The sequence below is a fragment of the Eriocheir sinensis genome, chromosome 51, assembly GCF_024679095.1.
Source record: "Eriocheir sinensis breed Jianghai 21 chromosome 51, ASM2467909v1, whole genome shotgun sequence".
NCBI classification, from domain to species: Eukaryota; Metazoa; Arthropoda; class Malacostraca; order Decapoda; family Varunidae; genus Eriocheir; species Eriocheir sinensis.
The window spans coordinates 12,232,236-12,248,110 of record NC_066559.1 but is presented as its reverse complement, the minus strand read 5'-3'; the positions used below and the strand labels follow the sequence as shown (position 1 = coordinate 12,248,110).

Genomic DNA, 15,875 nt, shown 5'->3' with positions numbered 1-15,875 from the left:
TTTTAATAAGTTTTGAATAAAATAAAATCTATATCCCTACGATCTTCTGAAATTAACCTGAATAATTCATTGCTTTTCTCCTCCTTTGTGGCTTCCTGTTCCTACTGGCAGGAATATGACGAGACAATGGATCACCTTCAGAGTGACATAGAAAGCCTTGAAACAGAGAAGGGAGAGCTGCGGGAGAAGTTGAAAGCACTAAACAAAAAGACACTTTATGATGCTCTTTCCAAATCTTCACCACTCACAGGTAAGAAAAGCAGTGTATCATCAAAGCCGAGCTGAGAGTATGTAATTATAATAAGCAGGGATGCAGAGTCAGAGTCAGGAGTCAAGGAGTTGGCTACTTTTGCCTGGAGTCAGAGTCGGTATAATGATTTTCTTTAAATTTTATTTGAATTTATTTTATTTAAATTCCCCCAGGGAGGACTCCCCTTCTGGCTGCCGAATTGAGAGGTGTCCTGATAACTCCTCAAACCTCCTCCTTATCAATTTCTACAACATTCGTGGTCTTAGTTCTAATTTCCATTCTGTGGAACACCATCTCTCCTCCTCTAAACCTCACCTTCTCTTCCTCACCGAAACACAGGTCTCTGAGGCTGCTGACAGCAATCTCTACTCTGTTCCTTCCTTCTATCTCTATCCTGAATTTCAATCCAAAGCTGGATGTTGCGCCTACGTGCGCAACAACATCACTTGCTCTCGTGCCCACGACCTTGACTCTTCTGAATTTTCCACCATCTGGCTAAGACTTCATTGTCATACTATTACTAAATACATATGTGCTGTTTATCTCTCACCTAACTCTGCTAACTTTGTAAAATTCCTTGACTACTTGAACTCTAAAGTGGAGCACATCTTGACCCACTCTCCCTTCGCTGAAATCTCCATCTTGGGAGATTTTAATGTTCACCACCAGCTTTGGCTTTCATCCTCTTTCACTGACCAGCCTGGTGAACAAGCCTACAACTTTGCTCTCCTCAACGACCTAGAGCAGTTGGTTCAGCACCTTACACGTATTCCCGACCGTCCTGGAGACCGCCCCAACATACTAGACCTCTTCCTTACCTCTAAGCCTTCTACTTACTCTGCCAAACTGTTCTCTCCGTTGGGCTCCTCCGATCACAACTTTATTTCTGTATCCTGTCCTATTGCTCCTGTACACCCTCTGGACCCACCGAAGAGGCTATGTTTCTGGCATTTTGCTTCAACTCGGTGGGACGACCTGAGGATGTACTTTTCCGATTTCCCGTGGAATGATTACTGCTTCCAGGAGAGAGACCCCTCTGTGTGTGCCCAGCGCATCACAGAGGTGATTGTCTCTGGAATGGAGGCATACATTCCACGTTCTTTCTCTACTCCTCATGCTAAAAAGCCTTGGTTTAATCATGCTTGTTCTCGTGTTATCAAAGATAGAGAGGCAGCTCACAAAAGGTACCACAGCCTTCGCACTCCTGCTAACCATTATCTTTATATTTCTGCCTGGAACCATGCCAAATCTATTCTTCAACTTACTAAAAGCTCTTTCATAAATAGAAAATGCCAAAACCTTGCTTTTTCTAATTCTTCCCATGACTTCTGGCACCTAGCCAAAAATATATCCTCCAATTTCACTTCTTCCTCTTTCCCTCCTCTCCTTAGCCCTGACGGCACCACTGCCATCTCATCTATCTCTAAGGCTGAACACTTCGCTCAAACTTTTTGTAAGAACTCCACCCTGAACAATTCTGGGCATATTCCTCCTACTCATCCCCCCTCTGACTCCTTTATGCCTGTTATTAAAATTCTTCATAACAATGTTTTCTATGCCCTCTTTGGCCTCAACTCTCAGAACTGCAGTCAAGGGGTTAAGTCTTAGCTTAAACTGGCCTCTATGTAAGGACCCATCCTGTAGATTTCTTGTACCTCATTCTCCAGGTCTTGAATTTCATCATCATTTAAGTTTTTCAGTAGATCTTTCACTGACTTTAGCTCTTCCTTCTCCCTTTTAGGTTTATAAGTAATGTACTTCTCTTTCATTCCGAATATTATTACACTTCTTTTCTTATCTGCTACATCTCTTACTAAATCTTCATTCTTTTTAACCTGGTAGCAGCGAGGATCATGTTTCTTAATGGGGTCTCCAAGCGAGAAAAATGAGAAAAAATCACCCCTCACACAAACCTTTTCATAATATATATCAAAGCATTTGTGATCAGATTATGTATCATCTATTTTGGGGGGTTTATATCATGGCACAAATTTGGCCGTCGCTGCTACACGGTAAAGCCACAAATTTGGCCCGTCGCTGCTACCGGGTTAATGACCTTGACCATCTCTTTTCTTTTCTTTTCCTCTTTTAGTTTACTTCTCAATTACTTGCTTAAGTCTATATATAGCTTTTTTTGTACTCTACCTCAAGTCTTCATTTTCACCCACTTCCTCCTTAACTCACTTTTCCTCCTTGTCCATTATCACTTTCAGGTTTTCATTAAAAGGAAAAGGAAAACCTGAAAGTGATAATGGACAAGGAGGAAAAGTGAGTTAAGGAGGAAGTGGTGGGTGAAATGAAGACTTGGAAGGTAGAGCACAAAAAAGCTAATATAGACTTTAAGCAAGTAATTGAGAAGCAACTAAAAGAGGAGAAGGAAAATGTAGAAAAAGAGATGGTCAAGGTCATTAACCCGGTAGCAGCGACGGGCCAAATTTGTGGCTTTACCGTGTAGCAGCGACGGGCCAAATTTGTGCCATGATTTAAACCCCCCAAAATAGTCCTTCCTTCACCATACTTTCATATTTTGCCAGCTTCTCTCTCAACTCATTCTTCTAAACCAGGTGTGTGTGTGTGTGTGTGTGTGTGTGTGTGTGTGTGTGTGTGTGTGTGTGTGTGTGTATATTTACCTTGTTGTGAAATATAATACAGGATAAGAGCCGTATTAGGCTCGTGCTGTCCCGTCTCCATAACACTTATTATCCAGTTTGGCTTTAAATTCATGAATCTTTTTGCACACACAGTCTCCTCGTCAAGTCCGTTCCGTGTTGTTATGCTTCTGTATGGAAAACTGTATTTCTTGATGTCTCTCCTACAGTCGCTCTTCTTCAATTTCTTACCATTGCCTCTTGTCACACTTCTGTCACTTACCACTAGGTCTTCCCTGTCCAAAATCTCCAATCCCTCTTGTATCCTGTACAATGCTATTAGGTCCCCTCTCTTTCTTCTTCTCTCCAGTGTTGTTAGTCCCAATTTCTCCAGTCTTTCTTCATAAGTATGTTCTCTCAGAGTTTCTGGTAATTTAGTCGCTGCTCTTTGCATTCTTTCCAACTTTCTAATTTCATTCTTCAGTCTAGGTGACCACACTAATGCTGCATATTCCAGTCTTGGACGTATCATTGATGTTATTAGTTTCTTCACCATTTCTTCATCTAAATATGTAAATGCTGCTTTTATGTTTCTAAGAAGATTGTATGTTTCCCCAGTTATCCGGTCTATATGTTTTCCAAAGGATAACTTGTCTGTTATGATCACTCCCAGGTCTTTTTCTTGTGTGTGTGTGTGTGTGTGTGTGTGTGTGTGTGTGTTTTCATATAATCTAATGGGGAAGGAGAAAGGGAGGAAGAGAATGATAGAGTGAGAGATAAGGCTATAAATAAGGGTGTGTGAGAAAGGAGGGAATGGGAAATGAGTGGAGGAGATGGGGTGGGAAAAGAAGAGAGAGAGAGAGAGAGAGAGAGAGAGAGAGAGAGAGAGAGAGAGAGAGAGAGAGAGAGAGAGAGAGAGAGAGAGAGAGAGAGAGAGAGATAAGGTGAGGAAAAAGGAAGAGAGAAAAGGTGTGAGTGAAAGGAAAAGGGATTAAGAGAAAAACTGTTAGGGAGGGGAAAGGAAAAGAAGAGAGAAATGAATAGAAAAATACAGGGACAGAGAGGGAGAAGAAAGTAAGGGAAGTATGTAGGTGAGCACCAGGGAAAAACCTTGCGCCATTTAACCGTAAATATTTCTGAGCATTTTAACCCGGTAGCAGCGACGGGCCAAATTTGGGGCTTTACCGTGTAGTAGTGACGGGCCAAATTTGGGGCTTTACCGTGTAGTAGTGACGGGCCAAATTTGTGCCATGATATAACCCCCAAAAAATAGATGATGCATAAACTGATAACAAATGCTTTGATATATATTATGAAATGGTTTGTGTGAGGGGTGATTTTTTCTCATTTTTCTCGCTTAGAGGGACCATTAAGAAACATGATCCCCGCAGCTACCGGGTTAAACACTGAATATTTTTTTCCAGAATTGTTGTCTTAAAGTTTAGGGTGGGCGGTATATGCCGGAGATCGTTATATGCCGCAAAATACAGTAGTTGTTTAAAGCAGATGAAATCGAGAAGAAAAAAGTCAACTTCAGAAAAGTTGAAGTCTGTATTTATTTTTTGCCATTTGACCCTGTAACAGCAGGGATCATGTTTCTTAATGGGAGGTGAGAAGGGAGCTGAAGCCCTCCAAAGACCCTTCCCATGTCCTCACTAACCGTTTCCCTATTGTCTCACCAACACCGGAGAGTAGTTCAGCATGCTCTCTAAAGACAGATCCTCTCTTTATCCACACCACACTACATTCACATAACATATACACCTTTTTCCAAAATTCAAAATTCAAAATGGCTCAATTAAGCAATGCCTCGGAGTCCCCGCCTGGGGGGGGGACCACAAATTCTTCTGGCTGCCGACCCGAGAGGTGTCTTGATAACTCCTCGAACCTCTTTCTTCTCAATTTCTGCAACATTCATGGTCTTCGCCTAATTTTCATTCTGTGGAACATCATCTCCTCCTCTAAACCTCACCTTCTCTTCCTTACTGAAACACAGGTTTCTGAGGCTACTGACAGCAATCTCTACTCTGTTCCCTCCTACTATCTCTATCCTAAATTTCAATCCAAAGCTGGATGTTGCGCCACGTGCACAACAACAGCACCTGGTCTCGTGCCCACGCCCTTGACTCTTCTGAATTTTCCACCATCTGGTTAAGACTTCACTGTCATTCTATTACTAAATACATCTGTGCTGTTTATCTTTCACCTAACTCTACCAACTATGTAAAATTCTTTGACTATTTGAATTCTAAAGTGGAGCACATCTTGACCCACTCTCTTCGCTGAAATCTCCATCCTAGGAGATTTCAATGTTCACCACCAGCTTTGGCTTTCATCCTCTTTCACTGACCATCCTGGTGAACAAGCCTACAACTTTGCTATCCTCAACGACCTAGAGCAGTTGGTCCAGCACCCTACACGTATTCCTGACCGTCTTGGAGATCGGCCCAACATTCTAGACCTCTTCCTTACCTCAAACCCTTCTGCTTATTCTGTCAAACTGTTCTCTCCGTTGGGCTCCTCCGATCACAATCTTATTTCTGCATCCTGTCCTATCGCTCCTGTACATCCTCTGGACCCACCGAAGAGGCGATGCTTCTGGCATTTTGCTTCAGCTCGGTGGGACGACCTGAGGATGTACTTTTCCGATTTCCCGTGGAATGATTATTGCTTCCAGGATAGAGACCTCTGTGTGTGCTCAGCGCATCACAGAGGTGATTGTCTCTGGAATGGAGGCATACATTCCTCGTTCTTTCTCTACTCCTCACGCTAAAAAGCCTTGGTATAATCACGCTTGTTCTCGTGCTGTCAATGATAGAGAGGTAGCTCACAAAAGATACCAGAGCCTTCAAACTAATGCTAATTATGAACTTTACATTTCTGCCCGAAATCGTGCCAAATCTATTCTCCGACTAACCAAAAATTCTTTCATTAATAGAAAATGTCAAAACCTTGCTTTCTAACTCTTCCCGTGACTTCTGGCATCTAGCCAAAAACATCTCCTCCAACTTCACTTCTTCATCTTTCCCTCCACTCCTCAGTCCTGACGGTAACACTGCCGTCTCATCTATCTCTAAGGCTGAACTCTTCTCTCAAACTTTTCTAAAACTCCACTCTGGACGATTCTGGGCATATTCCTCCTACTCATCCCCTCTGACTCCTTTATGCCTGTTATAAAGATTCTTCAAAATGATGTTTTCTATGCCCTCTCTGGCCTCAATCCTCAGAAGGCTTATGGACCTGATGGAGTGCCTCCTATTGTCCTTAAAAACTGTGCCTCCGTGCTGTCACCCTGCCTGGTCAAACTCTTTCGCCTCTGCCTGTCAACATCTACCTTTCCTTCTTGCTGGAAGTATGCCTTCACACAGCCTGTACCTAAGAAGGGTGACCGCCCAATCCCTCAAACTACCGTCCTATTGCTTTACTTTCTTGTTCATCTAAAGCTTTTGAATCAATCCTTAACCGTAAGATTCAAAAGCACCTTTCCACTTCTGACCTTCTATCTGATCGCCAGTATGGGTTCCGCAAGGCGTTCTACTGGTGATCTCCTAGCCTTCTTAACTGACTCTTGGTCATCCTCTCTTAGCCGTTTCGGTGAAACTTTTGCTATTGCGCGTGACATATCAAAAGCTTTTGATAGGGTCTGGCACAAATCTTTGCTTTCTAAACTACCCTCCTACGGTTTCGATCCTTGGCTCTGTACCTGTATATCCAGGTTCCTTTCTGACCGTTCTAGTTCTGCCGTGGTAGACGGTCACTGTTCTTCCCTAAATCTATTAACAGTGGTGTCCCACAGGGTTCTGTCCTATCTCCCACTCTTTTCTGTTGTTCATTGATGATCTTCTTTCCAAAACGAACTGTCCTATCCATTCCTACGCCGATGATTCCACTCTGCATTATTCAACTTCTTTTAATAGAAGACCCACCTTCAGGAACTTAACGACTCAAGGCTGGAGGCTGCAGAACGCTTTGCCTCAGACCTTACTATTTTTTTCCGATTGGGGCAAGAAGAACCTGGTGTCCTTCAACGCCTCAAAAACACAGTTTCTCCACCTATCCACTCGACACAATCTTCCAAACAACTATCCCCTATTCTTTGACAACACCCAGCTATCACCTTCCTCAACACTAAACATCCTCGGTCTATCCTTAACTCAAAATCTCAACTGGAAACTTCATATCTCATCTCTTACTAAATCAGCTTCCTCGGGGCTGGGCGTTCTGTACCGTCTCCGCCAGTTCTTCTCCCTGCACAGTTGCTGTCCATATACAGGGCCTTGTCCGCCTCGTATGGAGTATGCATCTCATGTGGGGGCTCCACCACACAGCTCTTCTGGACAGAGTGGAGGCAAAGGCTCTTCCTCATCAGCTCTCCTCCTCATACTGATAGTCTTCTACCTCTTAAATTCCGCAATGTTGCCTCTTCTATCTTCTATCTATATTTCCAAGATGACTTCTCTTCTTAACTTGCTAACTGCATGCCTCCCTCCCGCGGCCCCGCTGCACTCGACTTTCTACTCATGCTCATCCCTATACTGTCCAAACCTTATGTAAGAGTTAACCAGCATCATCACGCGTGCATCCCTCACGCTGGTAAACTCTGGAACAATCTTCCTTCATCTGTATTTCCTCCTGCCTACGACTTGAACTCTTTCAAGAGGAGGGTATCAGGACACCTCTCCTCCCGAAACTGACTTATCTTTCGGCCACCTCTTTGGATTCTTTTTAGGAGCAGCGAGTAGCGGGCTTTTTTTTATTATTAATGTTTACTTTTTTGTGCCCTTGAGCTGTCTCCTTTGCTGTAAAAAAAAAAAAAAAAAAAAAAAATCTATTTTGGGCGGGTTAAATCATGGCACAAATTTGGCCTGTCACTGCTAACGGTAAAGCCACAAATTTGGCCCATCGCTGCTACCGGGTTAAAGTTTGCCCCTAAAGTAGCAGGTTTAGAACTAGCGAGCTTGTTTCAGTCTCTTATTATCACTAGACACAAGGCCCCACTTTATACAGAAGGATTAACTTTGTTCAGATGTTATGGAAGCACCCACATTCTGTAGATTCACAATATGCAAAATTTTCAAGGTTTTTCAAGATTTTAAGAAAAGAGTTGTCTTTAATTTTATCATATGATAACCAAAGGAGCTTTAGTAACTTGTTTTAGAAATACGTAATACAAAAATAGCCCACTTATATAACTTTTCAGGTGTGGTATCTCCTTCCTCTCCGACAACACCCTCCGCTGGGGGAGTTTCCCCCTCTGTGCCAGGTGGAGGCATGGTGCGTGACTCCCCAATGCTCTTGCAGCAGATTACTGATCTAAAGGCAGCCCTGCACCATGCTACGACTGCCATGCACAGCAACACTGCACAACACATGCACAGCCAGCTGGCTGGCCTCAAACCAATCAGGGTAGGTGGAATGATATCAATGATGGGGATGTTAGATGACATAATACTAGTTAATATATTGGTAGTATGACTAATATTTTAATAATATTTTATGTTTCTCTTAGTAATTTTATTATGGACAGTCTATGTAAGCAATGCACAGAATTAGTGACTACAGTACCCTCCCAAGTTTCGCAATCCTTGAATTTCGCGCTTGGTCCTAACTTCTTACCATCCTGACTTTCACTCATTTTTGCCCCGAGTTTCACACTGCTTTGACAGGTACAGGTCATGTCTCTCTACTGTCGGCATCACGTGCGCTGCCTTAAAAGGCAGTGGCAAACTGACCGTTTTCCTACAACCATTGGGGCTACAGGCCCGTATTCCCAACTGGGAGCAAATTGTTGGTTGTCCATACGAATGGAAAACTTTTGTGAGTACGAGCAGCTGCATGGCTGTAGGTAAACAGACGACAGCATTGGCTGAGGAGTGAGGAGTAGTGGAAGATGGCCCATCAAGAGACTCGTAAAGTGAACTTGGCAGAGCTGCTTTGTAAACTATTTAATTGACAAGATAAGAGAACACCCCATGGTGTGGAACCACACTTCAAAAAAAAATTCTTCTCCACTGTATGAAAATTGTAGTAGGACTCCCAATGTTGTGTTCCTAGCTGTCCTCCCGCGAACTATGCATGCTCAGAAGCGAATGTAAACAAACAAAGACTTGTTGATAATCAGAGCTGCTCTCTTACATCTCCAGACAGCATGGCTATGCTCACTTCACTTGCCAGCTCCCCTATTGATAAACAGAGCTGTTCTCATGCATCCCCCGACATCATGGCTATGCTCAATTCACTTGCCAGTTCCCCCCACATTAACCTATGATGCACTCTAGCCCCCTCCAAAAATCTGCCAAAATTACGTGCCTGCATATGCACATCAAGACAGTTTTGTTTTTTGAAAATAGCAATATGCTATATCCCATAAATTTGCCCATGAATAACTATGTGAAGGCTATTTATTGGCTCAGGAACACAACACCGGTGTGGCATCTTCTATCATCCCCGTGCTGTGAGGCGTCCCATCCTGATTGCGCATATGCAGGCTTTGTTTACATACACGGGATGGATTAATTTTGGCACGGTACTGCGTCTTTTGTCGACTGCCTATTGTGATCTGTCCCACCCAAGTTTATTTTTGTTTTTATAAAAGTAAATGATGACGAACGTTTTGAATTAGAAAAATGTGTGAAATATCAAAGCTTATTTCTGCACCCCTTATATGTCAGTAAATGTGATAAATGAAATAACCTGCATCCCTTGTATGGCAGTAAATGTGATAAATGAGATAACCTACACCCCTTGTATGTTGGTAATTGTAATAAATGAGATAACCTGCACCCCTTCTATGTTGGTAAATGTGATAAATGAGATAACCTGCACCCCTTGCATGTCGGTAAATGTAATAAATGAGATAACCTGCATCCCTTGTATGTCAGTAAATGTGATAAATGTGAGATAACCTACACCCATTGTATGTCAGTAAATGTGATAAATATGATAACCTACACCCCTTGTATGTCAATAAATGTGCAAAATGTGATAACCTGCATGTTTTGTATGTCAGTAAATGTGAGAAATGTGATGACCTGCACCCCTTATATGTCTATTACGGGGTCCATTTCACCCTGGAATTTAGCCATTCTCTCATAAAAGTTATCATGCCTGGACAATCTACAATATCTACACTGATAGTAAACATTGGGTTTTGTGCATGCACAACCAGGATGGGATGCCTCACAACATGGGGATGGCAGAAGTCGCCACAACAGTCTCAACAGCACAGTTCTCTGAGGAGGTTTTGATAAACATTCCTGTCCTCCTGTCTTTGAAGCCATAATTGTGCCCACAACCACTTCTTCCAATTAACTGCAGCAACAAGTCCATAACTTGGGTAATATACGGCAGCACAAGTAGCGACAGCCCTTAATTTAGCAGACAATGCCATGTCGATACAGAACGACTGCTTTGTTTACATTGTGGGCACGAGCAACCGACCTTTGCCGTGTGTGACGCACACCCGGAAATGTTGGAGTTGCCGGTTGCCCCTACTGCCAACGCGGTTGGAGTAGAACAGTGGTAAAGGACATAAAATCGGAATGGAGAATTGTAGATAGTGGAGTGCCTCAAGGATCGGTATTGGCACCATTACTTTTCCTTGTATATGTAAATGATATGCCAGAGGGAGTAAGCAGTTATATGAGCCTGTTTGCAGACGATGCAAAACTGCTGAGACATATAAGAAACAGTAAAGACTGAAATTCTGAAAGATGACCTGAACATGATTTTGGAATGGAGTATGAAATGGAAGATGGAATTCAATGTGAAAAAATGTCATGTAATGGAAATGGGAAAGAATGGAGACCAAAATGGACTCATAAAATGGGAGATGGAGAAATATTAAAGAAAGTTCAAGAAGAGAGAGATCTGGGAGTGACAATACAAGATAATCAACTGCCTGAAAGTCATGTTAATAGGATATTTGGTGATACATATAAAATGGTGAGAAATATAGGATTAGCATTCCACTACATGGATAAGGATATGATGAAATAGTTAACCCCCTCCCGGCGGAGGATCTATATATAGACGTTTTGAAATTGGAACTTTTTGTCGGCGCGTCTATATATAGACATTTGCTCTCATTTGCCCACACTACAGTACCCTCTCGAGTTTCGCACTTGCTTCATTCCGAAGGTATAACGCTAAACTTGAGGATCACAAAATTCGAGGTATTGAAATACATGAAAAAGTGCTTATTGGTTCCGTCCCATGGAAAAAAATTGCTTTTTTTTTTTTCGATTTTACTCCCTTGATATCACAATTTTTTCGACTTTACTTTGTTATCTGAAAATAGTAATAGGCAGAAAATGGGAAGTGAGAACAGGTCGTTCTGAAGCCCCAGTTGAAGGTGGCTGCCTTACAACTGGCTGGCAGTTCTGAATACACGCTTGTGATCCACGTGGTGTCGTCTGCTACAGTAAGGGCGGTTGCTCGCGGTCACCCGTGGTACAGTTGGACAAACCTATGGCTTCTGGTAGTTTTCTGTGTGTTATGGTATAATCTGCTAACTCTTTCTGTTATAAATCATTAAATCACTAACATCATGATTGACTTGTCAATGCCTATTGAACGTAAACTGCCGCCGCAATCGCAAAATAGCTCACAGAGGCTCAACTTGCTTACTGCTTCCATATTTCCCTCACCGCTCACAAAGACCACAAGTGGACCAAAAAGAACAAATCCAAGCAAATTAACACTTTTAATGCTGTGTATTCCCACAGCGCGCATGCGTGGTGGACAGCAGAATGAATAATTTCAGCAGGGAGATATTTCTCGCAACACCGGCCAGTGTATAGTGGACCTTCTTCTTCTTCTTTTGACCTGTAATGCTTTGTATCGCTTCTTAGTTCCTCCTTCTCCACACTTTTATACTTCACAACATGCACTTAGGGCCACTTTCACAGTCATTTTGTTTGTATTGATCGTTACCAATGGCAGCGATCGCTGCTATAGTATTTCCACGTGAAACTGGCCGATGGGTAGTGATGTGATGTGATGGTGTCGGAGGTATTGCCTTTACAACGGCACCTTGTGACGGCTGCGGGGTTAGCCTCGCCCCGCACCTTACCACACACTCTCAACATCTGTCGCTTTCTCTGCAACCACAGTTGCCCATAGCCCCAATGGTTGGACACCGCCTTTTAAGGCAGCATGCATGACGCCGACGGTAGGTAGACGTGACCCGTACGTGTCAAAGCACTGCAAAACTCGTGGCGGTAATGCGCGAAAGTCATGATGGTAAGAATTTAGGACGAAGCGCTAAACTCGAGGATCGTGAAACTCGGATAACGCGAAACTGGAGAGGGTACTGTACATTGTAGCATGGTCTATATATAGACGATTCCTTACTACTGACAAAATTAACAAAATAAATCGTTATTTGGCATCTCAAACCCCGACACTTACCAACATTGCCTCTCAAAGACAGTCACCGCTTGTGCTTTGTCGGTGGCGGATGTGCTATGCACATCAGCTAACACTGGGAATTTTTGCATTTTTTTCTATTTTCTTTTATTATTAGTCTATCATGTCAAGGAAAAAGAGACCTCTTAAGACGGAAGAAATGACCTCTTTGGTAGCTGAGGATATAGATGCTGATTTTTTGGATGATTTTGATGATTCTGACTCATCTGCTCTCAGTGATTACACTCTAAACCTTCATATAGATATATCAATATGCATATAACCAATCGAACTTAAATAACATCTACAGTCAGCGCCCAAAGTGATGGCGTGTCATGTTTTTTGCTTCACAACGCATGAAAAATAGATAAGAAAAATGTTTATACTGTACTTATCTCACCTCTAATACTTTGTTGGGTTCCCTTTCCTCTTGAGGCAACTCTGAAGACGTTTTGGAACCGACAAAGCCAGGTTTTGGAGGAAGGAAGGTTCCAGGTTTCCCCAGATCTCCTGGATGTGGGTGATCAGCTTATCCACTGTGGAGGTGTCATGGCCTCGTAGTCAGCGCTTAATCAAGCTCCAGATGTTCTCGATTGGGTTGAAATCGGGACTATAACTTGGCCAGTCTTTAATGTATTCAATGTCGACCCACTCAAACCAATTTGTGATCAATTTGGCGGTGGGAGCCGGTGCACTGTCCTGCATGAATATTTCATTTTTGCATTTTGTGAAACGGTCCTCTAGATTGTCAGCAAGAAGCTCAAGATAATGCTCTTTGTTGACAGTGAGGTTTTTTGGCAGCCCTACTAAAGTCCCAGTGCCATGATACCCAAATGCTCCCCATACCATCACACTGCATGGGTGTTTTACACTTCCCTCAGTGTACTTAGGGAGATAAGGATCTGAGCCAGGACGTAACCTCACTTTCCCTCCTCTGTTGCCAGTCACTGTAAAAGTTGCCTCATCCGACCACAGAACTGTTTTCCACTTCTCTGAATCCCAGGCTAAATATTAATGGCAAAACAAAAGTCTTTTCTTTTTTTGTACTGCTGATAAAATGGGCTTCCTTCGTGGTGCACGATACGGGAATTTAAGGTCGTGATGAAGGCGTTTCTGAATAGTTCGCGCTGAGACGTCCTGAAGGAGCCTTGGGTTCTTTTCCTTCAGTTCTTTTGCACTGATGCGAGGCTCATTGGCCACCTGACGTTTCAGCACCTTCAGGGTCCTCGTAGAAGTGACACGAGGTCTCCCTGTCCTTTTCTTCTTAGGTGGCGGCGAGACAGCATCTCCCGCGTCCCTACATTTTTTTTGTCTAACGCTGCACACTACGAAGTGCCACACCCGTGATGGCAGCTATTTCTTTATTTCCTTTTCCCCCAAGGCTCAGGGAACATATAGAGGAAATTTGTTCTTTTCTCAGCTCTTTCCTAGGTCCCATTGTCAAGCACAAGACAGGAAAGCAATGCACACTTTGCAACAAAAAACACGCGGTGCAGCATAGACACTCAGACACATGGAGTCCATATAAGGTAACGCCTCAAACTGAGACAGCAACACATGGTGAGGGCCTCAAGGTCACTTGCCTGAACCCATCATCTCCGCGCCAACAAAATCGGCGGATTTGATCCTTGTTTTTAGAGGGTGGTTTGTTCCGCGCCCAAAGTGATGGCGCTGGGTGTTTTGCACCATCACTTTGGGCGCTGACTGCATATATAGATATATAGATTTATATATATATAGATATATAGATATTTTGCTGCACTTCTCCATACCCATTTTGATGATGATCTTTTTTCTTCCTTTTTTCCAAATGCATCTGCCACACTACCTGTTTTACCATACTGCTGATGCTGAAGGTACAGAAACTAAGCACTCTGCCAGGTGAGGAGAAACGGGATGTGAGCAAGGAGGACGTAGAGATGGAAGGGAAGCACTCCACTGATCACATCAACCACTTGATGCGCCAGGCCTCAGCCCTGCAAAAGGTAAATAAACTATCCACTCATTCCCATTGTACTTACATTCAAGCATACCTACCTTTATTCCTTCCTATGTATTTTTACTTGCAAATTTGAATTCTACTACTGGCACTGACAGAGTTGGGTATGAGTTATGTGTTGGCTCCCTTGGTTGTGGCATCAGGAACACCAAAGGTTCTTGGTACCAGAGGCCAGAGATGCACTGCTGCTGCTTTTTTTTTTTTTTTTTTTTTTTTTTTTTACGTCGTGGCCTATTGCACCGGTAGGCTTCTTCCCAGTGGATCCTAATGGTCAGCCCAAGGCTTCTTCCCGGTGGGGCCTGATGGTTGGCCCAGCCCATTCTGGCGCAGGCGAATGTTTATAGTGGCGCCATCTTGCATTGGCTCATGCTGCCCTCCTGGAGCTCATCTTTAATCCTAGAATCTAGAGTCCAGGTTGATAGGTGGTCTTCTGGACAGCATGTGGGTAGTTTTAAGCCACTCGGCGGCGGCTGAAAAATCCCAGCTTGGCACCGTGCAGGGATTGAACTCACGTCGTCCTGAACGCGGCGCCGTCACGCTATCCATTCAGCCACCGCCTCCCCAACGCTGAAGGGGTAGCTAAGGAGATTGATCATATTCTTGTAAGCATTCATTGGAAGATCCTTCAGAACTGCAGAGTTTTCTAGAGTGCAATTTTTTGCAACTGATCACAGACTTGATGCAATGCTCAAACTTCATATCAACTCAAGAAGAATCTCAAGATGTAACCATACTGTTTTCTATCTTGAGAGACTGAAGGACTTGACATGTGCCTGTGAGTATGCAGTGATAGTCTCAGATCAGTTCAATGGGCTCAGCACCCTTGAGGAACAATGGTGAGTCTCATCAAAATGTCTTACATTAAGCCAACACTACGTCAGGTGGTAGCTGCATATGAGGCGTCTAGTGCTCAAGGGGCGAACAAGCCAAATTCCTAGTTTTTGAGGCCTTCAAAGTCAAGCATAGCAAAAACAATGAAAAACACACATAGCACTATCATCATACATCAATAGAAAGTTTTCAGCTTGACAAATTCAATGGAATCAGTGCTTGTGTGAAAATGTGTTACTTACTAAAAAAATACAAACAGAAACGTAAGTTTTTTTTTTTTAATAATGCATGTTTATTATCCAATTTAATCCAAACTTGGAATATTAAAAGAACAAGACCTTGGTCATACATGACGCACACCCAGAAAAGTTGGAATTGCCTGTTGTGCCTACTGCCAATGCAGTTCGAGGAAAAAGGCCCAGTGTGATACCAGCTTGAGACCCTATTCCCATTGTTTTCCGCTCTGAACGCTCTCGTCTTACGGCGAACAATGTAAACCCACTCTCACTTCTTCGACTCGTACAAGCAGGATGCTCGTACACCAAGTCACTGCTCGTAAACCAAGGCATTTTTAATGATTTTCTTTTGCTCGTAAATCAAAATGCTCGTAAGCCGAGGTATTACCGTACCATAAAATCCTAGTATCCGACAACGGCAGGGATTCAGAGGTGCCGGATAAGCTGAAATTACAGATATTTGGGGTATATTCCAAAAGTTTCCCTCGTAATTTCATCCAAACATGTTTACACAGACCAAGGCACTGAGCAGTAAGGAGCTCTGATACAAGCAGACCGTCACC

At 43.1% G+C, this 15,875-nt stretch overlaps 1 protein-coding gene across 5 annotated transcripts in view; it reads left to right on the top strand.

Moving 5' to 3' along the window:
* Positions 1 to 15,875, top strand: part of LOC126982751 (dynactin subunit 1-like) — a 145,763-nt gene that overhangs the window by 112,870 nt on the left and 17,018 nt on the right. For all 5 annotated transcript variants that reach the window (XM_050835075.1, XM_050835079.1, XM_050835076.1 and 2 more), the window contains 3 exons: positions 112 to 250; positions 8,039 to 8,244; positions 14,103 to 14,231. In XM_050835075.1, the coding sequence (XP_050691032.1) occupies positions 112 to 250; positions 8,039 to 8,244; positions 14,103 to 14,231 (474 nt within the window). The remainder of the gene's footprint in view (positions 1 to 111; positions 251 to 8,038; positions 8,245 to 14,102; positions 14,232 to 15,875) is intronic.